Raw genomic sequence first — 27737 nt, 5'->3', positions numbered from 1 at the left:
ACCCTGGGACAGGGACCGTCATCCGGGACCCCGGGCATGGGGCCGGGAGTGGAGCCCTGTGTAAAACCTAGGGGTGCTGCAGCACCTTCCATGCCTATACTGGAGTAAGGGGGAAACATGGTAGAAATTGTGCTTCAAGGGGCTGTGTGGCACAAAACCTCATGGAGCTGTTCTTGGAGTGGTGTTTTGCTCAGGGCTGTGTCTAAAGGCACAATCTAGCCCTGTGGAAATAATTACAAGGAACACTGAGGTCCTTTGCAAAATATGACACTGAGGTTTGGAAAATGTTCTGAGATCTGAGGAAGGAAACACGTTTGGAACTCATGTACCAATATTTGTGAGTGAGAATGAATATTGTCAGATGACTGGCATCGTGCTCACAGTTCTATAATTGAGGGTCAGGAGCCATTTCCTTTAAAAACAGCGACATTCATAATATTGCTATTCAGCTGGTTTTGCTCACTGTAGGCTGAAACTTGGCGTTCATACCTTCAGGCCCAATGCAAATCTGTCTCTAAAAATGACTTAAATGGGTTAGGCCAAATCTTAGTACTGAAGCAATAAAAAGAATAATTTTGGTACAGGTTTCATATTGGCTCACAATAGCAATGCCACAGCTAGTCTTTTGAAGGTTTTAAAGCTCTAGGAGCTGGAGAGTGTCGAAGAGACACATTGTAGACCTTGCAAATCACAAGCTAATAAAGAAAAAACAAAACAAAATGAAATTAAAAATAACCTTGAGGATCAAGCCAAAATGTACTAAGGATTAGATTCCGCCATCCTTACTCATGCTAAATAGAAGTTCACTTCAAAAGTGGCCCCATTTAAAAAAAAAACAAAAAAACAAAACAAAACAGGGTGACTTGTAAAATAAGGTACTACTTAATTTGATAGAATTGAACTCCAAAGCAAGAAAATAATTGAGTAACAGCCTTTGAGCATCCTTGCTTCTGTCAACTGGAGGGTCCAACTGAACAAAATAGACACCCAGCTTCCAGAAGCCACTTATCAGAGTTTCCACAGGCTGCTGCTGGTTTGAAGCCATGGGCCTGGCCTTTGTCATTTAAACCAATGTAAATCAGGAGTAACCGCATTAAAGCTGTGGGTAAAAAGCTGGTGTGAGCATGGAATCAGACCCAATGTTTCTTTTTTGCTCAGCTGAGTCTCCAGTTAAGCTCCTGTTATAGGAAGCGTTCCCCTGTTATTTTGAAAAGCATTTGCACTGAGTGATAAAAGAAGTTACAATTATGAGGCTTCTTATTAGATCCCTCCCTTTCCCATCATTTTCAATACATTGCTGGGAAATTACAAGCTTCTGAAAACATCCATGAAATATGAATAGGATTTGAATCAGGCGTTGAACAAGAACATTTATATGAGAGGGAAATCAATAGAATAATGTAAAGTACAATATCTTACATATTTAAAAACCACCATCTCTTATCTCTGCTATCCAGTGATGTACTTATACAGCCTTCATCTCCATAGCATCTGAGTGCTTCACAGACATAAATAGATTTATGTTCACAACACTCTGCGAGGTAGAAGGAGTGTTATTATTTTCCACATTATACAAATACTTAATGGAGGCACAAAGACATTAAGTGACTTGCCCTAGGTCACAGAGGAAATCTGTGGCAAAGCCAGGACTTGAACCCAGATCTCCTGAATCTCCTATCCACAAGATTCTCAATGTCAGTTGCCCTGTAAACTAACAATGTAGGCTGGAATCACTGTAAAAAACAGATGGCAAAACCAGTTTCTATAAAGAGGCTCCACACTTCTCTGAATTCAAAAATGGATTATTTCCTCTATAGCTACACAGCCTATGACAAATGACCAGACTGACTGACTGACTGCTCATTTTGAGTCAAGCATAAAATCTGAGCCCTGTTTTGTTATATAGGAACAGTTTAATAAAACATACAGAGCATTCAGCAGCTAAAAAATAGGATTGTCGGTGTTAGACTTACCAGCCAATAGTAAAGAAACTGAAAGGCAGATTTGCAAACTATCACATTGTCCTTTTATCCATTCTGGTGCACATATATCAACCACTAGCCCATTTGTAGATTGACAGGAGGTTAACTGTGGGCCAGCTGTCAATTAATTTCCACAAGTAAGATCATACTCTACAAAAATAACAGTGCCAAACTTCTTGTTGTTGTTTTTTTTTAAATGGCCTACTTTGGCAGTGTATCCCTTAGTCAAAATCTGACCTTCAGGATTTGTTCCATGTATTTTTTCAGATAGATCATCTAGCCTCTGAAAGTATATTTAGCTTCCTGGTGGGCAATATAATGTTAGACTCACAATTTTTAAATAAATGGGTGTGTTTATTGTGCATCATATTGAGTAAATACCCACAAGGAGGGCAAAAGTTTGGCAGATAATTCCACAGCCAAGACAGCAATTACTTTCCAATCATCCTTTTGGGATGGGTGAGTTTTAGACTCCTGTCACACACAAACAAATCATGTGAATTGTGTAAGGGAAATCATCCTTCTAACTTGCAAATGGCCCACAGTTAGCAAGGAAATCTCATGCATTTAGGGCATCTGTGGGGGATGGTACATTTGTTCAAAGGCCCAGTAGCTCAATGCTACTCCTCAGGCCATTCCTTCCTCTCTCATAGCAATGCAGTTCCCTAACTGGATACACAGACAGGTTTTTTTTCCACCCCTTGCATTTGAAAGCATGCAGTAGAACTCCATTTACATATCACTGACATGGGTCAGCACTTACACAAAGAAATCCCCACAGATCTGGAGAAATTTCCATATCCAGGCCACACCTCATCCTTCCTGCCATGGGCCCTAAAATTGTAGAGCCCCAAAACTATAGTCAAGACTTCAGCAAGCTTGCAGGGAGGGAAGATGCAATGCTTAGACTCAATCCCTTTTCTTCTGCAATACATTGGACCATTTTTGTGAGTTTCCTGCTATCTTCTGGCCCTATGTTTTTCAAAGTAAGTAGCAAATGTGGTTGTAGATACATATGCAGAAAATGGAAGGCTTATAATGAAGAAGGTAAGGGGCTACAGGAAGAGAACGGATTATCTTGTGGTAAAGGCAAGTGAATGTCACCCAACTGGATTCTGTTATAATGCATATACACAAGGGGACCAAATTAAGGTTGCTTGGGCAGCCTTAATCTGGCATTTCCTAATTTTTGAGTGCTTGATTTTGCAACCTTAATAATCTTTTAACAGAGGTTTCTAGATGTAATAGATAATATATTCTTCCTCAGCAGCCCTGGATCTCCCTCCAAGCCAATAACTTGTAGTCTCTTTAAATCTCACCTTAAAACCTTCCTTTTCTCTTTGCCTAGTGATTGTCAATCTCTCACCCAAGCACTCTGTGACACTGTGTATTAAGGATGCCATATAATGACAATTATTTTATTTTATTTTAGTGGGAAATTAAACACCCAAGGAGCAGTATTAGGAGAATTCTAGGTGCACTCCCTGATGTTTTAAGAAGGAGCTCTGATACCTCTCATGGTGAATGGCCAGACTAAATGCAACGGCACAAATCCCAGTTCTAGCAGCTGAATTCCAGTTGTGGGTAACTTGGTTAACAATTTTCAGCTATATTCCTTCTCCTTGAAAGTCACTTTGGTGATACTGAATATGTTATGTGGAATAAGTAGCACCAAATGTGAATTGAAGTTATTAGGAGCTGCAGCACATCTGTAATGTATCTTTCTATTGCTTTTTATTTAAAAAAAGAAAAAAGATTCTTTGTAATTTGCAGAATACAAAAATTGCTAGAGATTATTCTGAAAAGCTAAGCAGGTTTCTGCTCAGCACTTAACAATTTCTTATAATCAATGTATATAAGATGCTGGGCCCTGTGATCTCCTCCTCCTTCTTGGAGTCGAAGGAGATAAAAACAGCAGAGTTAGACTGGCTTGAGGGTGGAAGTTGGGAAGTGCCAGCTCCATGATATGCTTCTCCAGTCCCCTGCATGAGATTCTTCACCGATGCTCTGAAGAGATCAGGTAGGTTTGGAAAGGGCAGGCTGTGGAGACAGTCACTCCCCATTGAACCCCCCACAACCCCACTGATAACACCCAAATAAATTAATGCTGACCTAGTTAGCATTAATTTTCACAGATTCCTCCGTGTGGTGGAGGGTTTAGGGCCAACAGAGGCATAACTGGAGAATGACTGGGCTGCCATGGAGTATCAGGGACTTTGTGCAAATGGATCTGTGGACCTCTAGAACCAAATCCCCTACTCATTCAACATGGACAATGGGAATGAAGCAACAAATCTCAGCCAGGTTGTCTAGAAATCAAGATTCAAGAGAGTTTCCAGTCCCTTTCGTGGGAATAACCCATATAGGGGAATGATTTGACCCATTATTCATTTGTACTGCAGAATTATCCAGGTTAAATTGACCTCAGTTGATTATTATCCTTACACCTAAGCTGCTGTACATGCCACATGTGAGTTTAGAACTCTGATAAAGTGGTGTGCAAATTACACAATGATTGACATGCAGCCTTTTGAGCTATACTGTGTCCTCTAGGTAAAATATAAGAATCAAGCAGCTGTTGCAAGGAGTAAAACTAATGGCATAGCAGTCTGAGACTCACTCATCTTAAACACAAACTGCCAGATTCTGCTCTCAACTACACCAGTTGTATACATCCATTGAAAACTATGAAATCCCTCCAGATTTACACAGGTGTAACCAACAGCAAAATTTGCCCAATTTTTTTTCCCCACACAAACTAGCCAAGAGTTAAAATAAGAAATTCTGTGTGTTTCATTATATATTCCATCAACTCCTAAATCACCGTTCTGTGAATGCTAGACATTTCATTTTTATCAGAAACAATAAAATATTTACACAAAGCACAAAAGGACTGACATCCATCACAGTGTCCTGTCACCATAATGCTATGCTGTATGTTTCGTTTGTTCAGACAACATCTTTGCTTCCTGTTTTTCTCAAAACAGACATTCACAAGAAAGATATTTGTCATGGCCACTCAAGGTTGGTAAATAAATCACCCACACAGCTGCTCTTTGCTTTTAATGAATCTGTGTAATGTTTAATGAACTGTTACATGTATTACATTCCCACTTCTGGAACCTTGCCAGAGAACTTGTCCTATGTAGCCCTGTTCCATTACTTTGACCAATTAAATGGGAACTCCAGCTGGCCCACAGATCAGTGGGATCTGGAACAGACCCTGCCCCTCCCATATGTGAAGACAAGAGGGTATCTCAACTTGTACTCCATGTTAGAGCCCTATCAAAATACCCATTACATATCCTTACAGGTTTCAGAGTAGCAGCCGTGTTAGTCTGTATTCGCAAAAAGAAAAGGAGTACTTGTGGCATTTGTTAGTCTCTAAGGTGCCACAAGTACTCTTTTTTTTTTTTTTTTTTTTTTTTTAACATATCCTTACCTCAGTCTTTCCCAGACCTGTGTATAGGGGTGGGATAAGCAATGGCTTTGATTATTGAAGTAGTGGTTCATTCACTGCAGTTGGTCAGGAATTTTTTGGTCAGAAAACGTCAGTTTGTTGAAACTGGACGTGTTGACAAGAAAGGGTTATTTTACATAAATTTCTCGTTTTGAAAAGTTCTGGGGGGAAAACTTCAAAATTGTCATAGAATATCAGGGTTGGGAGGGACCTCAGGAGGTCATCTAGTCCAATCCCCTGCTCACAGCAGAACCAATCCCCAATTTTTACCTCAGATGGCCTCTTCAAGGATTGAGCTCACAACCCTGGGTTTAACAGGCTAATGCTCAAACCACTGAGCTATCCCTCCCCCCAAACAAAACAATCTTTTGCTTTTCACCACAACTTTTTGTTTTGAAATGTAAGCTTGAAATCACTAATAAAAAGGAAGAAACATTTCAAAGTGATCAAAACCAAATGTTTTCACTTGACACAACTTTTAATTTTTTTTCAGATGGTTGATTTGCAAAAAAATTTTGCAATTACAACTTTTCATCCTAATTTGGGATGGGAGAATGTTCCAAATCTCAAAAATTGTCTGAGGATGCAAAAGCCATTTCCTGCCTAGCCCTAGCGCTGACTTCTATCAAAGTACAACACATTCAGGAGAAAGCAGAAAGAAATCTACACCTATTTCATTGCTGCTCTTCAATGATTGACAAAATTCCTCCCAGCCCCAAAAATGACTCAGCAGAAAGGTTGTAATGTCATTAAAGCTAATGAAATCTTGGGGAAAGCAGAATGCACTCACAGCCCACACTGGGGTAGGTTTTTTTTGTTTTGTTTTTTTAATCCCTTATAACTAATGGGCAGGTGGTGAGACTGAAACCTACAACTCGGGCCAGAGAAAAATCATGCCAGGCCATTGGCTGTCAAAAACACTGCCCACATGCAATGAGCATAGATTAGGGTAGCAATATTTCCTCCCCCTGCAGGGATGAAAAGGAGCTTACCCCATTATTAGAGAGGCAGATGGTCTATGCTTAGAGCCCCATCACACTGTGAATTGTATTTATTTTTTCTGCAGTCCTTACACATGCAATATTCCCACTAACCTCAATGGAAGTTACATACTTACAAAGATTGGCTTCTGATCCTACAATCTTGAAATCCTGATTCAACCTTTGTTCAGACAAAACTCCCATTGGTGTCAAGATTCAAAAAGGGACTGGACATTTATGTGGATAACCATAAGACTATATATAGGAGAGCTATCATAATTAATGGTAAACTTTTTGGAAGGGACATTAAACCTCACGCTTCAGGGTTTAAACCAATTTCTAAGTATGAGAAATCACAATGAGACCTGATGTGTGTGGGGAGAGGGGGGTAGATTATTCTACATCTGCCAACTGTGAAATTCTTACACCTTCTTCTCTAGCACCTGGTACCGGTCACTGTTGGAGACAGGATACATAACTAGATGGACCTCAGGTCTGATCCAGTATGGCAATTCCTATGTTCCTAATGGGAGTTTTCCCCCAACTAAGAACTGAGAGCCTCTCCACTTTGAGAGCTCCTCCCCTCTTATATGTCTTGGCCACAACAGGTACAGAAGAGAAGTGTTCCCCACTTCCCTTGGCCATACAAATGTTCAGGGATGTCCTTCTTCAGGGATTCGGCTCCATGTGTGGAGGGGGGAATATATGGGAGTCTCGGGGCTGCTTTCCATTGTATGCTTCTCCCAAGTTTCTGGGGTAAACCAGAGGAATTTGCAGTCTGTAGGTTCCCCTCTGTGCTATGGAATACCCCTGAGGAAGGTTCTGGGGCAGTGGAAGACATGGGAGCCTCTGGAGCCTAGCTGGCAAGAGGCTGCGGGAGCCAGGTGGCTGTGTGGAGGCACTGGGCTTTTGTACAGATTACTCTTACTTCCATCAGGCGCTCAAATCCTGTGACAAGGAGAGCTGAACCCCTGCCTCTTCCACTGGGAGGCAAACCCCACCCACTTGGCAGATGAATGAGTGGAAAACTTCTTGGGTTTCATTCCCTTATGTGAGGATGATCCAAGTAGGGGACTTGAGGCTCTGAGTAAGGACTGCATAAAGATACTGAATTATTGGGGGGGATTTCCTTATGCTCTGCTTGGCTGCTTGTCTTTAAGTTAAACAGACAGTCCTTAGTGCCTCTTTCATCTTAACATTCCTGGTTATGCATGAGTAATAAATATTCACTGAGAAATGGACTTGTAATAAATGGGGGGGGGAGAGACCCTTTTTAACCAGCATAAATGACCAGCTTCATTGCACTCCCAATGTGTCCAAACAAAAGGAGTATCAAACAGCAGGAAAGGTCCTCACCTCTCTCCGTTGAGCAGGGCAATCTATTCACAGATAAATGGCAGAAATACGAAACTGATGCTATGTTTGTTTTCTGAGCATGCCCTCCAGCATACTTACTCTCTTTCATCACACTAGTATCTGTAAATAAAACTAAATGAAGTGACTTTTAAAAAAATATGGATATAAAACTGCCTGAAAATCAAGTAACCTCTGCATAATGCTATGCAATATGCATTCTCCTTCCACTCACAGAAAATATTCATCCTCCTTAGGAACCTGCAAATCTAAAGGACCCTCTCAAAACACCAAGATTATTTTATGAACAGTACGAGGTGTGTTTTACATTTGGGGCCAAATCCTTGTTGCTTTATACAAGCAAATATTGCCAGGGCAGTCAGCGGACCAGATGTTGCTCTCAGTATCACTGACCAAACTCTAGAGTACATTAATTGACTTCTGTGTAGATATACAGATGCAAATAGATCATGATCTTCCCCAGTGGACTAGTCAGATGATTAGAGCAAGCAGGGTTTGGACCTTAATTATAAATCATTTTAGTCTGCATTTAGTCTCCTTGTTTTTCTCTCCTTACATTTAAAGGAAGGAAAATAGAAGGAGGAACAGAAGGGATATGCAATGTTGCTATGAATCCCTTTTTAATTATTCTGTTTTTCTCTTTTGTGATAATGTTTCTACATTAGTGAAATAACTACTTCTGGTGATTTACTGCTGTGAATGTGCCCTAATGTGGACAAAAATAGAGTTTACTGTATGTCTGTAGACTTCCATAAATCCCATTCAGATATATCTATACAGATTAGAAATCCACAGAGCTATATTTATGTATTTATTTAAATCAGGGTCAGCAGTATAACTTAATACTACAAAGGCTAGAAATCGAATTAGAAGAATTATACAATACTGGGCATTTGACTAATGCTTCACTAGAAAGGAATTACTCACTGCAGTTATATTAAAAAAACAAATTACAATCACGTGTGTATATCATGAATTCCAAAGAAATAATGGTCACCCCCTTGATCTGAAGTGTTGTAGAACATCTTCATTGTTTTTAATTAAGTGGCATACAGCTTAATTACAATATTCACTAATTCTGAAAATGATTTAATTGTTTATTCATTTTAGCATTCACCAGCTATGGCCCATTATTTGGTAAATATATCTTGAGTTAAAGCAAGTTTGATTGTTGGCTATTAGGTTATGAGGAGAACTTTTGTTTATGTTTGTTAGACTTTGGTCACTTAAGATACACTTTTACACTTCCCCTCAGCCATGCTCTTGATGACCCTGCAACATGCCCCCTATCCTGAGGAGGCTGTGAAGGAGTGGCATAGAGCTCTACAAGTCCAGTGATTCCTGAGCTGCCCCAGGAAAGCATATTCCCAGCTCCTTTACAGTGCTGAAATTGGATCATGGATCTGGCCTTGTCTTTCTGACCTTTGTATGTCTCAGACAACTGGTAATGCAATATGGAGCCTTTGAGCACTAGGGTGGCATTTATTATCTATCAGTAAACAGAATTAGTATTCACTAAAAATTGTTGCCATGTTATTACTGTTATGTGAGTTTGTGGTCTTGATCCAGTTTCTAGTGGGCAGGAGGGTGTCCACATCACAAAAAACAACAACAAAAAATTCAGCACAATAACTGGCAGCCTTGGTGGAATGGCTGAGATTCTGAAAAAGACACAAATACAGATCAAAATATTGGGCTGACCAATCTTAATAGCACATCATTATCATATTTTAATAATGCCATTTTTATAATGCTAAATTACTCTTTTAAGAACTTAAGAGCATAAACACCTATATAAAAATGCACAAGAACACAACGAATGCTGATCTGACAACACACTTATTTTAAAGATGATGATGCATCTATTGTCTTATTCCTTGGGCTGATAAAAGAGGTTACAGTCTACACAGTCTATACTCTCTGCACAACATGCTTTTATTGGTTGCACAGATCACCTTTCATTTGTCATTATAATTATTACTATTATTTATTGTATTCTGGTAGTACCTAGACACCCCACTCAAGAACTGAGGCCCCACTGTGGTAGGTTGTAAAAGTTCAGGTCACCACCTGAGGAACCCCTCATTGTCTCATGGTGGCCCAACAAGCTGGCCTGCCTCAATTTTCCTCTTCCGGGGTCCCCAGTAACTCCACACAAACTTTCCAAATATAAATAGCCTTTTACAGGGTTAATTTATTACAGGAGTCCCACAACCATAATCCAGAATTCTCAGCACAGTGCAAAGAGTACATTCAATCCTTCAAGTCCCAATAGTCCATCAACACACCAAATACAACTCCAGACTCTCACCCCCACTTTGACTCTCCAGTCTGTTTCCAGGATCTCTCACCATACCTCCCCCTAGCCCATCTAGCCGGGATGCTTCTCTTCCCTGCTTCCTTCTCAGATATAATTCCATCTCTATCCCAGAGACATCAGTGGGCTCACTCCTCCATCATTCCCCAGCCTTTAGCCCTCTCTGGCCTTCCAGTTCAGAGAGCCAGCAGGCATCTCCCTCTGTGGATCTTAGCCTTCAGTACTCTCCAGTCATGGCTGTCTGGCCTGGGGAAGTTTGTAGGTGACCCCTGACCGCCTTCAGCTTTTGCCCACCTGCTAGAGTTCCACTGCTCAACTAGGGAACTCTTACTGCTCCTTCCTTCAGGGGCATCCACTCCCTAAAGTTTTCAGCCAAGCTCTGCTTTTCTTCTGAGCTCTCTCTACTTCTCTAGACACCCTCAGATCTTCTCCCCCACCTCTCGATTCTACGTTCTCTCTTACCTTTGGGCCCGCTCTCATTTATAGCTCCCAGGAGCAGCCCTGCCCTTCCTCATTACACCAAATGAGGGCACACCAAGACTGGAACAGGAGACCTGAGCCCAATATCAGTTAAGGGGCCAGGCTACCCTGTTACACAGGCACTGTACATAGCCCTTGTCCCAAATCGTTTACAATCTAAGCATACGATGAGAGACAATAGATGTTTGCAATAAACAAACAGGGAACTCATACGGGAACTTGTCCCAAATCGTTTACAATCTAAGCATACGATGAGAGACAATAGATGTTTGCAATAAACAAACTCAAAACACAAAAGGGAACTCATACAGTAACAGTAAAATAATAAAAAGAAAAGGAGTACCGGTGGCACCTTAGAGACTAACAAATTTATTAGAGCATAAGCTTTCATGAGCTACAGCTCACTTCATCGGATGCATTCCCGAAGTGAGCTGTAGCTCACGAAAGCTTATGCTCTAATAAATTTGTTAGTCTCTAAGGTGCCACCGGTACTCCTTTTCTTTTTGCGAATACAGACTAACACGGCTGCTACTCTGAAACCAGTAAAATAATACAGATTAATGTAATAAACAACGGTCATAGCACATCAATCTAGGGTGACCAGACAGCAAGTGTGAAACATCGGGACAGGTGATGGGAGGTAATAGGAGCCTATATAAGAAAAAAACTCAAAAATCGGGACTGTCCCTTTAAAATTGTGAATGTGGACACCCTACATCAGCTGCCTAGCCAGCCTTTCCCAGCTACACTCCTGTGTTACTGTAGTTTGACTAACTTGACCAAATTCTTTCACAACTTTACATACAGTTTGTTAAGGAAGATCGCCTCAAGATACAACATTTAGCACTTCATGATTAAGCAGTGTTCTCATTTGCTCACCAAAACCCTTTTGATGTCAGTAGTTACGCTGAGTGATGTGGATAAGAGTCATACACCTCTCCTTGTTGAAAAATTCATGTACGGTGCTGTTAGCGACAGATTTTTTTTTAATCTAGATAAATAGAATTCTGCAGAGCTACATTAAATTATCAAGAGCAAAAAAATTCCTAGCATCAGTTCTGCTAGGGAAAAAAAGAGCATGTGACATATATGTTACTGCAGCACTCTAATATTCTCCTTCTATGGCAAGAGCTTGGACATGCATGTTATTTTAACATCACTTTCATTTTCCAAAACTCAATTGAACATACTTTGGCATCACCACTTTCATAAGCAAGCATAACCCCACAGACTTCAAAAGATTACTTGTGAGTTTAAAAGATAAAACCAGCTATCCATGATTTATTGATTTTATGAAACACATGTTCATTATAAAAAGAAAAGGAGTACCGGTGGCACCTTAGAGACTAACAAATTTATTAGAGCATAAGCTTTCGTGAGCTACAGCTCACTTCATCGGATGCATTTGGTGGAAAAAACAGAGGAGAGATTTATATACACACACACAGAGAACATGAAACAATGGGTTTATCATACACACTGTAAGGAGAGTGATCACATCACCAGCAGCAGGGGGGGGAAAGGAGGAAAACCTTTCATGGTGACAAGCAAGGTCGGCTAATTCCAGCAGTTAACAAGAATATCAGAGGAACAGTGGGGGGTGGGGTGGGAGGGAGAAATACCATGGGGAAATAGTTTTACTTTGTGTAATGACTCATCCATTCCCAGTCTCTATTCAAGCCTAAGTTAATTGTATCCAGTTTGCAAATTAATTCCAATTCAGCAGTCTCTCGTTGGAGTCTGTTTTTGAAGCTTTTTTGTTGAAGTATAGCCACTCTAAGATCTGTGATCGAGTGACCAGAGAGATTGAAGTGTTCTCCAACTGGTTTTTGAATGTTATAATTCTTGACGTCTGATTTATGTCCATTCATTCTTTTACGTAGAGACTGTCCAGTTTGGCCAATGTACATGGCAGAGGGGCATTGCTGGCACATGATGGCATATATCACATTGGTAGATGCGCAGGTGAACGAGCCTCTGATAGTGTGGCTGATGTGATTAGGCCCTATGATGGTATCCCCTGAATAGATATGTGGACAGAGTTGGCAACGGGCTTTGTTGCAAGGATAGGTTCCTGGGTTAGTGGTTCTGTTGTGTGGTGTGTGGTTGCTGGTGAGTATTTGCTTCAGATTGGGGGGCTGTCTGTAAGCAAGGACTGGTCTGTCTCCCAAGATCTGTGAGAGTGATGGGTCGTCCTTCAGGATAGGTTGTAGATCCTTGATGATGCGTTGGAGAGGTTTTAGTTGGGGGCTGAAGGTGATGGCTAGTGGCGTTCTGTTGTTTTCTTTGTTGGGCCTGTCCTGTAGTAGGTGACTTCTGGGTACTCTTCTGGCTCTGTCAATCTGTTTCTTCACTTCAGCAGGTGGGTATTGTAGTTGTAGGAATGCATGATAGAGATCTTGTAGGTGTTTGTCTCTGTCTGAGGGGTTGGAGCAACAGTCCCAACCATCCAAATGTGGGCAACAAAAATTATGTTTGGGTACTAATGAGTCACTAAATCTAACGTTAATAAAACAAGACCATACACAAGCATTCGTTAAAAGGGAGCTTTCAATAGTTATTCATTATTATTATTACTTAGATAATGGTATTGGGGCCCAATTAGAATTGGGCTGGGGGAGGGCATACAAAAAGAAGGGATCACAGTGTTTGGCTAATGTCATTTTAGTTCTAGATTTGTGTGTGGGCGGGGGGGAGGGTTGTGGGTATTCTAATAGTCAGGATTATACTGTGTGTGTGTGTGTACAATGAGTTAATGAGTTACAAGGCACTGAAAAGGGAATTTGCAGTTCTGTTGTTTAGGGCCAACAGATCAAAATGATTAACATGGCTGGAAAAGTCCTTCCAGCTTTCTATACAAGCTGAAAAGTCAAGTGTACGACACTTAAAAGAAACTGAATGACACATGCCCTGAATGCTGTTTCTAATCCCGGGATGTGACCTTCCTGCTCTATCTGACAACTGACCCAGGAGCTTTTAACAGTCAGTCCTTTCACTTAAAGCTTTCAGCAGAATGTCAATTTCAGAAATATACAGATTGTGCTAGGTGTCACTACATGCCTCAAAAAATCAGCATCTATTTACAGTGAATTTCAATGAAAACGAAAGGGAGATAGATCAGTAGCTCCTTCACTCTTACTGCAAAAGCCTGTCCATCTTAAAATGTTAAGTGACTTTACTTTTCAATAGCCAGATTTCATGGCTGTGCATTTCTTTCATCCTGCAGAGCATTACCAGCAGTATGCATCTGAGCCATAATTTATTTTGAAAGAACAGATATGTAAATTGCCATTAGCTCTCAGTGAATTATCCTAAGGCTTCCTAGACAATGAAAAGTAAAGTTACCTCTGATTCTAAATAGAAAAGGAATACTTGTGGCACCCTAGAGACTAACAAATTTATTAGTTTAATAAATTTGTTAGTCTCTAAGGTGCCACAAGTACTCCTTTTCTTTTTTGCGAATACAGACTAACATGGCTGCTACTCTGAAATCTGATTCTAAATGCTTCAGATAAGTCCTATGAGGGCATAATGTACAATGAGGGCTTTCACATATATTTTCTGTGAGGATGAATTTATATAACTCACTGATAGTTCTGCTTTGCTCCTTTGTATTTGAGCCACCAGATCATCATTAGTTTGTGATAATATTCATCATACCACACTCCCCCCTAGTATGCACTTTCTGTCTCACCATTTATCTTAGGCCTTGTCTACCTAGGAAGGTTTTTTCTATATAACTTAAGGTGTGAATTTAAACCAGTATTTCAGTACAACTCCCATGTCGACACTCTTATTCCGGTAGGGGTTCCTCTTTTTCCTTTGTTGTTGTTGGTCTTGTTGTTCATCTTATATAACTTGGGAAGTGATTTAAGCTAAACCGAAAAAGCCACTTTTATACTAGAATTAGAGTGTGCACATGGGGGGTTATATGATTATAACTATACTGGTATAGCTATGTAACTATAACTGGGAAAACTTTCCAGTGTAGACAAGGCCTTAGATTCCAACAATAAATACTCTCAACTGGTTTTTTAATATATTTTTAAAAAGTGTGGACACAATGGATAGTCTTATTTTACAGTGCATGTAACAAATATACTATAGATTAAATTTAAAACTAAAGTGAGCTTTTAAGTGAGAACAAGTGATGTGGCTAGAAGCAACCCAGAGTTTCATCCCAGATAAGTGGCCATCCTTCCTGTACAGCTAGCACTCTGCTAGGGTGGCAGGCCACGGTTTGAGCTGGGAATGATCCTCCAACTGTCAAGGAGGGGGTCCACTATTTAATCTGTCTCTGAGAGATTGTAAGGATGAGTTACTTTGGGGAAAGCTGAAGCCTGTTTAAAGTTCTCTCTTCATTCTATCTTTTTATTTTAACATTCATCTCATACTTAGATTGTAAAGCACTTTAAGGCAGGTACCAACTCTTTAGTATGTCTTTGTACAGTGCCTGGCACAATGAGATCTTGATCCATGACTGGAGACCATATGTGTTACCTCAATGCAAATATATATACATACGCATCTGCGTTAAGTTAAAGGAATGCAAAGAAATGGGAGGGATATATGAAAAATTTCAAAGAGTGAATATTTTTACACATTTCCTGTGCAAAAACTACATTAAAAATGCAATTGCCCTTTGAAGAATTATTGTGCCAAATATCAAGAAAAAATACATGTATTAACGTATAAATCAGAAGTTCTGCTTTATGTGCAAATCCCAATGCAATCTTAACCGTGGAGTCACTGTCAATGCTTCATAGTGTTAGATTATCTGAAATAGTGGGCTTTAGATATCTGAATTAATCCAAACATATTTGATAACCAACCATGTAGTCCCAAGAGTTGTATTTTTCCTAGGTAAGTAAAGTTACAGAATTTTTTTGCTATTTTTTTTCTGCTTCTTATTTTAGCTATACCTTGGGGGGGTTATTTATTTAGACTTGTACAATAAACTATACCCATACTAAAGGCTCTAGGTTTCTTGACAATGAATTAGTCTCATAACATAATAAGCATTAATAAACACCCAGAAGCATTAAATAATCATATATGGATAACACATAAATGAGGCCTGCTAGCAGCAGTAAGCAATCAGTATAAACATTACACAGACAATTACAAAATCATTCAGCCAAATAGTAAACCAAATCAATAGAAAAGCTCCCTTCCACCTCCACCCATCACCTGTGGGAGTATAAAAGCAACCATCCCCAAAGCTCCCTATCAAATAAGAAAATGGAATAGTAAATGTTTGATCAGTTTTCAATAAGTTTCTTAGGAAACAATAAGGCACAGAAGTTTAATGATATACAACTCAGCATTGTGACTTGCTATAAGGAGTCAGGTCTGTGATTATAGGGATGATCTTTATATAATGTGAGATCAAAGTCCAAGTCTTGTGATTATACAGCTCGTCTCTGTCTTTATATTATGGTAACACTTTATCATCTTTATTATATTGTTGTTGTTGTCGTTGTCGTCAAGAGCTTAGCTGCCTTTCTTTTCGCAATACCTGGACTGGACTATGATGCCCTTTGTTTTGTATGTTTTGAAACCCCTGAGTATCAAGGAGATGGCCTACTGACTCAAAACTTTTGAAGCTATTTGAGGAAGGTATAAATAAAATGGTTTGTTTGACTGAAATAGAACAAGTGACTCAGGTAGGAAAAGGGTCTCTGTTTCCTGTAAAACCTCTGTCTTTCTCTCTTTATCTCAGGGGCTCTTCAGGGAGAGTCTGGTGATGCTGCATTATTGATGTGATACAGGTCTCCAGTGGAAACGGATGTGATATGGTTGGTTTCCGCTGATATCCTGGGTCGAACACAAAGCAAATTACTGAATGTCAGAAGACTCAGATTCAATTAAACAGTTCAAAGCGCAGGTTGAAAAGTTGTCCTCGAATACTAAATCTTAAATTTAGACCCTGTTTCAGAAGGAAAAGTTTGATGTGTACTAGAGAAACTGTGCCCAAGCCATTTTGACAATACAGCTTTCAGCAGAGATTAAAATGCATATTGGAAGTATGCCCCTTTGGGATTTGTTTGTTCTCAAATCAGGCAATGATAGATGGGTCAAAAGTATTTAATAGCAAAAACCTGCAGAAAACCTCTCCCTACAATTCTTCCATTCCGTGTAGAGCCCTATATTTTTAAAATCCCAGTTTCAGATTCAAAACTTTCCCTTTATTGTCCCTCGGAGACTTGCGGTTAGTTGAACGCAGCACATTCATGCCTCCCAATAGATCAAGCATAGGTGGAGGAGAAAGGACTGTGTGATCAGAGGCCAGAATCCTCTTTAGCTTGAATAGGAGTCCAGGGCTACTTTTACAAACAGGCAAGTGCAGTCTCTCTATTCCAGAAACTCTGCCCGATAAAAAAGCAGTGAAATCCCAATTAAACATCAAGACTTCCACATTCAGGTGGCTGTTTTGTTTAACCTGCCTTTATAGCTTGTGGTGGCCATCAAATAAAGACCAAGTTCTCCCCTGATTTACACCCAATGCAATCACCCATGAGTCTATTACCTCATGGTAGGTGTAAGAGAAACACTTCAGTAAGACACTGTGGCCTTCAGTCACACAGCTTTGTATATCTTTAGTTTAACAAGCATCTTCCCAAAGTCACTCAAAGCTGAATTTTTTATCCCAGTATCTATAAAGGCCAGATCTCATATCTTGGCCATCAGTTTGTTGCTTTCTTTCTTTTTTGCATTCTCCCTCTTTTCATCTATTTCTTGGATCACTCCTCAGATTAAAAAAAAAAAAGAAATCCTCTTGATCTCCCCGCATCTGGTGTTTCCCCTTTTCAAACAGAATCGTTTCATCTTGAAAACACCATCTCTCTTCTGTTTTGCATACACTAGGTGAGAGCACAGGAAGGGAGAAATGACCGCAAAGTGACTTGGATATTATTTCTAGAGAACAAAGACAAAAATCCTCCCACTTTTCCCCCTGCTTGCTGCTCAGCGAGGAAGCCCAAAGAATTGAGATGCATCAGGAGTAAGGCGAAAAAAATCAGACAGGGTCTCCCTCAGCCGGAGACTGACCAAGAGATCGCTGTTGACAAGAGATTGGCAGGTCAGTGAGGAGAAGAGAATACACCTCAAACCAACTGTGCTCAGCCACGCTTCAGACCAAAAAAAAAAAAAGTTCGCAGAACGATGGAAGCACTTGTTAAACAAATGATGCATTGGGTGCTTCCCTGCTTTCTCTCAAAGAGCCAGCGGGAATATGTGACGGGAAGGAAGCGAAGGAACCAGGGTCTGCCTGCCTTTAATCTCCCCTACGACCACGTCGATCAGACAGGTAGCTCTGCAAAGAGAGCGCAGGACGCAGAGAGCGAGCCCGCGGGGACCCTCCGCGGGGCTGGCTGCAGAGCGCGCCAGGGTTGCTCCTGGCGGCCAGGGGAAGGGCTGGGGCCCGGCGGGCTCACCTTGGTACTCGCAGGGGCGCACGGCGGCAGCCCTGGGAGGCAGGGGGCTGTTCCTAAAGAGGCGAGTTAGGAGGGTAAGGATTGCCATCCTGCAGCGATTTCCCTGTGTCATGGCTCCTGTTTCCTAGCAACAGCCCCGAGTCCGGCCGCCACCGCGGCGGCTGCCGGAGCACCGCTCGAGAGCCGCGGCTGCAGAAAGCAGCAAGTCCCCCAGGCTGGCAAAGCAACTAGCCGCCGCCACCGCCTCAGACCGGAGGAGGAGGCTGCATCGGGCAGGGGCCACGAACAAAAGCAGGGAAGGATGACGGATGGAGAAGGCTCAGCACTTCTAGGCAACTCCTTGGAATGGCTCTGGCCGGGGGCTCCGAGGGGGCTGACGAGATCGGGTCCATCCCTCCCGCCTTCCCGGCTGGGATTATGAGCCAGGGCGAGATTACGGATCTGCAGGGGCTGTGTTTGCGCTGAGATGTCCACTCGGGCTGGAAAGTTTCTCCATGGTTTCTTTATGGTGCCTGAGCTCCTCGCTGCCAGCTTTGATTCCCTCCCCGCCCAGTCTTCCTGGGTAAGTGAGGTTAGACTTGCTGCCATTTTGAGCAATAATTTCGCCCACGATCCCGAAGGGTTTTTTGCAACCTAGTCTGGTCGGGGAGTGGGATGGTGGGGGGGGAGTCGATTTTCACGTGTGTTTTCTCTGCCTTGGGTGAAATCCAGGGGCAGCAGTTCAGCACGGAATGGCCCCATTACTTTCCTGGAGGCGACAAAAATAGTCCATCGTGCTGATGTGGTTATAAAACGGGGGCCGGGGTGGGAAATGTACAAAGGGCTGTTGGCTGGTTGTCAAATGAATTCACGTCTTTGGTCGTGGCTTAGGTGCCCAGCCGGCCTAGAGACCCTTGGAGGATTTTGCACACGCCCTGAGCCTTCATTAGTAGAAGCAACCAAAAGTTCAAAGACCTGGCAGACCACCTGGCGAGCGGTACTCAATCAATAGCTACAGACCTATCTCATTAACAGGCAGCTTCATTGTTAGACATACTGCCAGCCAGCCAGGTATATATACTGGAAACTGCATCGAAACTAAACCCAGTGTAAACTGGCAACTTTGCTAACTCCGTTATGGATAAAGAAATACTGCCAAGCATGTCAGCCACAACATTTTTAGTCCCTAGTAAACGTTGCAAAATCTATTGCAGCATGCTAGAAAGTGTCCTAAGTGATGTCGAGCAAATGGTCAATGGCTGCAAATTGACATCCTTTCAAATAATTCATTTCCCTCTAAACTGAGAGTATTCTTCCATTTTCTACAAATAGCTGAAGCAACACAAAATCTTGTATTGGTCAATAACAGATAAGCGAGCATCTTAACCTCAGGTTTCAGAGTAGCAGCCGTGTTAGTCTGTATTCGCAAAAAGAAAAGGAGTACCCGTTGTTAGTCTCTAAGGTGCCACGGGTACTCCTTATCTTAACCTCAGTTATTAGTGTCCAGGAAACAAAGTGTTAATCCAGCCACCACCACGTACGTTTTAATACCTGTGACTGAGTGAGATTAACAATTCTATTCGGTTTTAGCAAAGCATCCTTAAAATAGTCATTGAGATCCGGGTTAAAACATGACATATCCTCTGGGGATTATTTAAATAGTGCTCACTATGACATAAGTATCAGTTTGTTAATGATTACATCCCATATCCAGTTTATATGGAATGTGATTGTATACCGTGTCTTTCGTCTGTTTGACTTTCGCTGTTTTCTAATAATACAATAATTAATAATAGTTGGTGGTTTAAAAGAAACACACCCTCCCACGCATCCACCCTTGTTTCTGCGTATTCAGAAAGGAAGTGTCAAGGCAATATTGATTGCAAACGTTGTGCAGGTCTGATTGCCATCTGGTTTTCCATCTTAACTGAGACAGCATCTTGTCTAGTGGTGTAGTGGAGAGTATCAGATCACAAACTAAGCCACCACTTAAAAAGAAATCATGCTTGGATAATTACACTTGTGCACCAAACCATTCTATTAAAAAAAAAAAAAGCAAATACATGGTCTGACAATAGGAAAGAGGAGACAAGACTCCATTCATTGTTAAATTACTCCCAGCCATATTGTAGGTTCTCTCAAAACAGTGCCCTCAGTATTATTTTATGGGAAAATACATTCAGAACAAATGGAACGCAAAACTGTCGACTCCGGGGCTATTTGGGAATAGGATAGAAACGAAATTTAGAAGAAGCTGGGTGGAGGGGAGGGGGAGGAATCACTTTAGATGCTATTAACCAGCTTTCAAGGCAAGGAATGTAACTTTATGAAGCATGTTGTATTGATTGCTGTCATATTTCCTTCCTGGAAATTATTTTCGACGCTTCACCAAAATGAGAGAAAAGCCCTTCTTCAGCATATCAAAGCTTCCCTGAACGGTTTGCAATATCGTGTGAATTGTTCATACTTAGTTGTCTCCCAGCCATTTGAATACTCAGATGATGAATCCTGATTATACAGTAAATAAAGTAACGAATGATATGTCATATGCCAGTTTCCCGACGCATTATCTTTTTTTCATGGTGATTCTCTCTTTAATAAAATTTGACATACTATCTTTATATACCCGCTATATTTTAACATGGAGGGGGAGGGGCAATCATTGCTGTTACATAACCAGTTACTTTGAACATCATCCATGTTTCCAAATCAGGCAGCTGTCCAGATGATGTACCCATACCGTAAGCAGAAGAGGATGGGTTTCTAGATCACTGCTGCTAAAATACGAAGGAAATGATCTGGAAGAAGCTTCCAAAAGGTACTATTATCTGGGTATTCAAACGCTTCCCTTCTGTATTTCCAGTAATTAATTTCCCATTCACTGGCACAAAAAGTACGTAATCGGTTAAAATCCCCCAGCAATGTTTAAGCAGTGTAATACAATCAGTGACATCCATCAAACAATTCGGGTTGCCCGTCTGGTTTTATTTCCAAAATATCCAGACCACTAAAAGACACTGGCGTCTGCGTGATACTTCCGCGAACACCAACCCCCTGCACTGTGCAATGTCACCCTTTGACCCCATTAGAAGAACAGGGCCCAGGAAAAATCTCAGCAGCTTCTTCAACGACAGGAGCAGGCTGCCCTGCAGACTCATTCTCTACCCAGCACGGATGATCTTCTGTTTGTTTGCACTGGTGACACGACTCTTTCCTTAACTCCTTTGGAGTCTAGAAATCAGCTCGCTGTTTGCAAAGAGTGAACTGAGCAACGTCATGGGAGGGACACATGGCTGCTTCCTTTCCCAGGTTACTTAACGTTGCTATCTTGGCTGTCTGGATGCCTAAGAGGTCCCAGCTTGTTAGTGGCTGAGACCCTGCTTGTCAGGACTTTAGCTAAATACGGATTTCCCTGGCTGTGTTAAAGCACGGGCATTTGGTGAGGCATCTATTGAGCTGCTCCTGCAGCTCTGTCCCCGGCCCTCACCCTCTTCTCTCCCTTTTGCTGCAGGAGCTGGAGCCGCTCTAGGGAGCAGTGCCCCGGGTAGCCAGCCATGATCGCCACTGGAGGCCTCCTGAGGATCTCGGCCAGGAAACAGGACCCCCTGCGACCCCAAAGCCAGGCCCCCAGACGCAAACGCAAAGCCAAAAAGAAGCGCAAGAACGACGTGGTGGTGGTGAAGGGCAAGCTGAAGCTGTGCTCCCCCTCGGGGCTCCTCGCCCTCTGCGGCATCCTGGTGCTGCTGGTGGGCATCGCCTTGGCCGTGGTGGGCTACTGGCCCAAAGCCAGCCCCGTCTACCGGGAGGGCAGCTTCGGGGGGAGCAAGCACCTGCCCGCGCAGGGCGGCGCCACCAAAAACCGCTCCAGCGGGGGCCCGGCGGGGGCGCAAGGGGGATCCCCCCCGGACACCCCCGGAGCCAACGCCTCCTCCTCCAGCAGCAGCCGGGGGCCCCCCCGCGCCGCGCCGGCCCCTTCCTCGGTGGGTTTCCTCTTCCAGCTCTTCTCGGGCTACCTGCACTCGGACAAGCTCAAGGTGCTGGGCCCCCTGATCATGGGCATCGGCATCTTCCTCTTCATCTGCGCCAACGCGGTGCTGCACGAGAACCGCGACCGCAAGACCAAGATCATCAACCTGCGGGACCTCTACTCCACCGTCATCGACGCGCACGGCCTGCGGGCCAAGGAGGGCGGGGGCCCGGCCGCCGCCCCGCTCAATGGCTTCGTCAGCTACGTGCAGCAGGCCCGGGGGCTGGGCGGCGGGGGGGAAGCCTTGGGCGCCGCGGCCAGGCTGGCCCAGAGCTCCTGGCCCCCGGCGCCCCGCCGCTCCTCCTTCTGCAGCCTGGCCGAGGCCGTCTACAGCATCCCCCGGGAGCGGGCCGCGCTGGGCGCCGCCACCCCGCCCTGCGGCCCCGCGCCCGGCTGGGGCCGGCGCAGCGCCGCCAGCTCGCTGGTGGGCTCCTCGCTCAGCGCCTTCCCGCTGCTGCCGCTGGGCCAGGCCGAGGGGGCGGGCGGGGAGAGCTGCGGCTGGCGGCGGCCGCGGGGCGAGTGGGAGCGGAGCCTGAGCGAGCTCGGCGGCGGCAGCCCCCTAGGGCCCGGGCGGGGGCGCCGGCACACGCGGGTGCCGAGGCGCCAGAGCACAAGCTGCCTGCCTGACGCCCGGCGGCCCCTCTGCCCTGGCCCCGCTCAGACTCGGGCTAGCAGCGGGGAGCTGGACTCCACCAGCCTTTCGGCCAAGGCGGCTTCTCCCACCTACTCCAGATCTCCGGATCTGGGCGGCTCGCCTCCCGTCACGCCGCCTGGGGTCAGCCTGGGGAGAGGCTCCCAGCCTGACCCCTCCGGCAGCAATAAGGGCTACACCCACCCGGAGCAGGCAGCCACCTCCTTGGAGTCTGTTGCCCACACTCCGGCCCGTAAAAGCCAGGACAGCGAGGAGGACCCCAAAGGGGAGATCGGCCCCCTAGAGGGAGCCAGCAACGAAGAAACAGCGCAGCGTCCTCGGCAAATCCAGAGACAATACACAAATAAAGAGAAGCTCTTCATGATTTCCAGGTCGCACGCCCCGGCGGGGCTGGAGGATGGGGAACGGGAAAGCACGGGCGTTTGAACAAACAGAGAAAGCACCAGGGCAGCGTGCAAGCCCTCTGCCTCCTTGTGGACGGGACCCGGTCAATAGCCAAAGAGCTGCACTGTGTTATCCTTGAATTGCATTCAATAAATGCCTGTGGATGACACCACGAAACAAAAAATCTTTCTGTCCGATTGTGATTGTATGTTCCATGCAAACCAAATTGTATTAAACATCAATAGTCCAGCAAGTTCTTCGAAGCAAAAGAATACAATTTTGGACAACGTAACTGTACACTTCATAGTTTTTATTTCTAAGTCCTCTTCCCCCCCCCCCCTTCCTTGGGTACTCTGATGCTGGTTTGTCGCTAACTGCTTCAAAACCACCAGCTCCTGTCCTAGCTCCAGCGCAAGGTGGTTTTCCTTCAGCAAACTGAGCTCTCCCCCTTTGTTTTGGTTAAATCACTCAAAGTTTGCAGGGCCTTATGGATGAAGTATCTTCACAAAGAACACTCTTACAGGCATTTCTTTAAAATCTGGAAAGGTGACAAGGGAGGAGAGAGTGGAGCTGGACAAAGCTCTGATAATCTAATTGGAACTGTTACAGTCTTAAATTAGAGACCTAATAAGACAGGATACTTTATTAAGTGTTATCACACATGTACTAATAGCATTAATCACATTTTTAAATAAAAATGTTTAATCATTTTAAAACAGTTCTCCCCCTATAGTGCTTACAGATCAAATAAGACTTTTGTATCAAAATACTAAGTATTACAGATTAGGTATAAAGGACAAAGGTTTGTTTATGTTGCTTTTGACATGGTAATAGTAATTTAGTAATATTTTCAAAACAAAGATATTGGGTTCAATAGCTGAGCACACTGCACTTTAGTACAAGCAGCAGATTCTGCCTCTATTTCTAACCCGTGTTTAATTGGAATTTAAGATGGTAAGGAATCAGAGATTTCGAGATTCTAAAGAGAAAAATTGAGTAAGGTTTTACCTTCCATTAAAATTTGATTTTTCACAAGTAATACATTAATCTCAGAAACAGTGGCCCATACTTTGTAGATCTTCAACTTCCCCAAGAACAGTCAATGTAAGAATAAGTTTTTCTACAATTAAGGCTCCAGTCTTGCAAACACTTACGCACATGCGTACCTTTCAGGATGCAAATAGTCCTATTATACTCTGTGGGTGAAATTCTGCCCCCATTGAATTATATCAGAGTTTTGCCATTGACTTCAATGGAGACAGGATTTCACCTTGAGTGAGTAAAATACCATGTTTCCTGATGGTTGGACTATATATATGATACATGAATCAAACAGCTATTTGGTAACTGGGAATTATTTAACTTTAATAATTACAATAAGACTGGCATTTGCTTAATTAACTAGAAAAATCTCTTTCAACTCCCAATTTCAGATACCAACAACATTTTCTATTTCAAATATACATTTAATATGCATATGATGTTTCATTATGTTAACCACAGAGTTATTGAAGTTAAACATTATGATATGTAAGTAGTGCATTGGTTTTCTCTCTCAATTAAGGTTTCCATAATAGATTAGTATTTAGTACATATCTAATAATTAAATATAGGTACAATATAATAAATATACTGATCATTACATTTGATTGTGAAGAGTGAACAGCAACAATAATTACTAAATATAAAAATGAATAATTTTTAAAATATCAGATAGATAAGAGACTGCCATCTTGAGGCTCTACAATTTTCCAATGAGGAAATGAAGTTCCCTTTTGCAACAGAAAGGCACAAGCATCACAGCCTCATGTACTGTCAATGGCAACCAAGAAAAGTATCCATATGAACTTTGTTTAAGCATTGTTTTTGTTAAACTGCTATCTAATGTTGTTTAGCCAGCCAGTGTGGAAGTGACCAAAATATGTTTTAAAACTATGTGCATAGGCTGGAACATGAATTTTATTTACAAAAAGATAAACAAACAAACATGTCTAGGCCCTGCATAGAGTGGGCAGCTTAACAGTGTTAGAAGGCAGTTTAATCAGAATTGATTTCATCATGATTATTTCTGGCTCAACATTTGGCCTGACAGTTAGAAGGAAATTTCTGTTCTGTGCTTTTTCCCATGATTTTCAGCAGACATCTAATGAAATATCAGGAAAAGGTAATCAGGCACTGAGAGAGGGATGCTAGTTATACACAGTTATGGAGATTTGCTTTGATCCTGTCTGGGAAGGTGCCAGTTCAAATCCACATGGGTGCAGAGCAAGAGTCTACCCACCAAATCTCATTGCAGGGTTGGGACCATAGTGGAAAAATAACAGATTTTTTAAAAAATAAACCTGAAAAAAATCATATTATATATACTGTTTCTATTTTCATTCAGTAAAAGTTTATCCAGCCATCTAAGCTATAACAATCACTTTTATTTAAAGATAACACAAGATGCGACCCAAACCTTTTATTTGATTAGAAGGAAAGTACTTTTAAATTGCTGGGCTAGTGTGTGGGGGCTTTTTTCTTTTTGTCAGACCGTGAGAGAGTATTTTATTTCATTGAAATTATTATTAAATTTGTTACCTGTATTTGAGAATCTGTTAAATGTGTCAAAATACAATCAGGAAGCCTTTTGAAATAGCGCTGCTCAATTTCAATGATCACCCTTTTCAATAAGTACTGTTTTAGACTTCTCCTAGGTTGCCGAACATATTGAACAACAGAATGTTTGTATGCAGAACTGAGCTTGATCAATGAAATTCCACTTCAGTGGCTAGTAGAGCTGAGTGAATAATTTGTAGCAATTAATTTAATAAACAGATGAAGCCTTTTTTCCAGTTTGCAAATTGTCCATGAATCCCTATGATTTTTGCAAATGTATTTGCTAATTACAGGTTTTCACGGGATAATTTATGTAAAGACTTTGCATTCTGTAGAGTTTGTTCAAAACTCAAGCTGAGCGAGTTAGTTATGTATGGAAATGTAGGTCAAAGGTTTAGTGTTTCTGTTTTCTGATTGGATAAGCTTAACTCCTAGCAGCAGGTTCCTTCTGTGAACATTCATACTGGTAATATTAAAGTATCCCTAATGCTGTCAGTTGAGATTGACTGATAGAGAAGGGTAATCTAATCCATTTCAATGGCATCACACCCGGTGACATCACTCTTTGAGCACCACCTCTTTTGGACGTTCATCTCTACCTGTTTCTGCCCCATCTGGCACTCGGCTTTTCCCCTTGCCTACTGTACCCACCCCTAACCCTACCACTTCTGTCTATCAATCAATCTTCACTTGCCCACTCTTTTCCCCCTCAGTTTCTCTCCTATCTCTTCCCTTTCCCAACCTGTTGTACAACCAGGCAAGGTACTAACAAGCTTCAACAGGACTTTTTTTTTTCAAAGTGGAAACCGCTTTACCAAGCTGCTGCTACACCCTTTGTAGCTTTCTCCCAGCCTCTCAACTCCTCCCCCCTCCTTCCTGTTTCCTGTCCTTTCAGACTCCCAACAGCCAGTGCTCCCAATTCTAATAATTACAAGCAACATTTAAACACCACACAACCCTGTCCTCTCCCATCCCCTCCCCTCCCATTCTGGGAATTGTGTTCCGCCTTCCAACCTCCTCCCCACAACCTGCGCCCAACTGATTCCTCCACAGGCCTTAATGGAGGCTTAGGATCTGAACCCATAACACTGTCTGTATCTCTTGCAAATACACTTTGAATATAACAAACGTACATTATCAGGTGTGTGCACTAAGCTAACATATTAAAAGCAAAAGACTTGCAGAGACCAACTATTCCACCAAGGTTCTAAGAAAAATTCCTTGAGAAAAAGTTGGTTTCTGCCTGAATTCCTCTGGGCAGTTGTATGACTGGCCATAAAGTTGCCACTATCCTTTTGTAACACAGATACCTGTACTTGTTTTAAACTGGTCTATAAGACATGGGGGGTGGGGGGGAATGTTTGGATTTTGAAATGTAAGCAAGGCTACTTAGTGGTTGCAGACCTACGTCTTTTCATGTGAAGTTCAGATAGCCTTAATGAGTCATTTGGGGAAGAAGTTGTGTGCAGGAGGGTAGATGACTTTAGAGGAGAATTTGCATGTTAATACAAATCTACATCTTAAATACTTTAACAATTTTGAAGTCCACCATATAGTTCAGCATTTCAGAATACCTCTAATATAAACTAGCTTAAAATAAATCTAGTTGAGTGATTATATATATCATGACAATACATTTTAATCAATTTTCTTCTAGTTTTCCATCCGACGCATATGTTGCCTTATATTTGGGTAAAATTATTAATACATCATCTGTTCTGTTGTGAGAGACATAATGCAGGCTTTGTTAAGCTATTCTGCTGAAACGTTTTGGTTAGGTAGTTGTTTGTGTGGTTTTTTTTAAACGATCCTGTCCACAAACTGTAACCCCAAACAGCAAGTCATAGCTTGTGTACAAACATCTGTGCAGCTGGATGTTAATATAAACTATTGCTATTTAGTGTCATGCACTGCTTGTCATAGCAAATGTTTTAAAAACAGGTACGTTTTCAAGGCCAGCATAGAAGCAGCAGCAATGTGGATTAAACTCAAAACAATGCACTTTAGCCTCAGTCACAAGAATCTTTACATTATAAAAAATGTATTAACAGGGCATAGTTTGTATGTT

The 27737-nt window shown here is 42.3% G+C and overlaps 1 protein-coding gene across 3 annotated transcripts in view; it reads left to right on the top strand.

Annotated features, from left to right (window-relative positions):
- Positions 1 to 25905, top strand: part of TMEM200C (transmembrane protein 200C) — a 32944-nt gene extending 7039 nt beyond the window's left edge. The window contains exons 1-3 of one of the 3 annotated variants that reach the window (XM_038393336.2): positions 17166 to 18591; positions 20722 to 20826; positions 21520 to 25905. In XM_038393336.2, coding sequence (XP_038249264.1) covers positions 21563 to 23113 — 1551 coding nt within the window. In that variant the 5' untranslated portion in view covers positions 17166 to 18591; positions 20722 to 20826; positions 21520 to 21562 and the 3' untranslated portion in view covers positions 23114 to 25905. Of the gene's footprint in view, positions 1 to 17165; positions 18592 to 20721; positions 20827 to 21519 lie in introns of those variants that run through there. The other 2 variants (XM_038393337.2, XM_038393339.2) reach the window with 2 other exon arrangements.
- Positions 25906 to 27737: the final 1832 nt, after the last annotated feature.

The sequence above is a fragment of the Dermochelys coriacea genome, chromosome 2 (genome assembly GCF_009764565.3).
Source record: "Dermochelys coriacea isolate rDerCor1 chromosome 2, rDerCor1.pri.v4, whole genome shotgun sequence".
In the NCBI taxonomy this organism is placed as follows: Eukaryota; Metazoa; Chordata; order Testudines; family Dermochelyidae; genus Dermochelys; species Dermochelys coriacea.
Note: the sequence above shows the minus strand (reverse complement) of the source record. Positions and strands in the feature narration are given on the sequence as shown.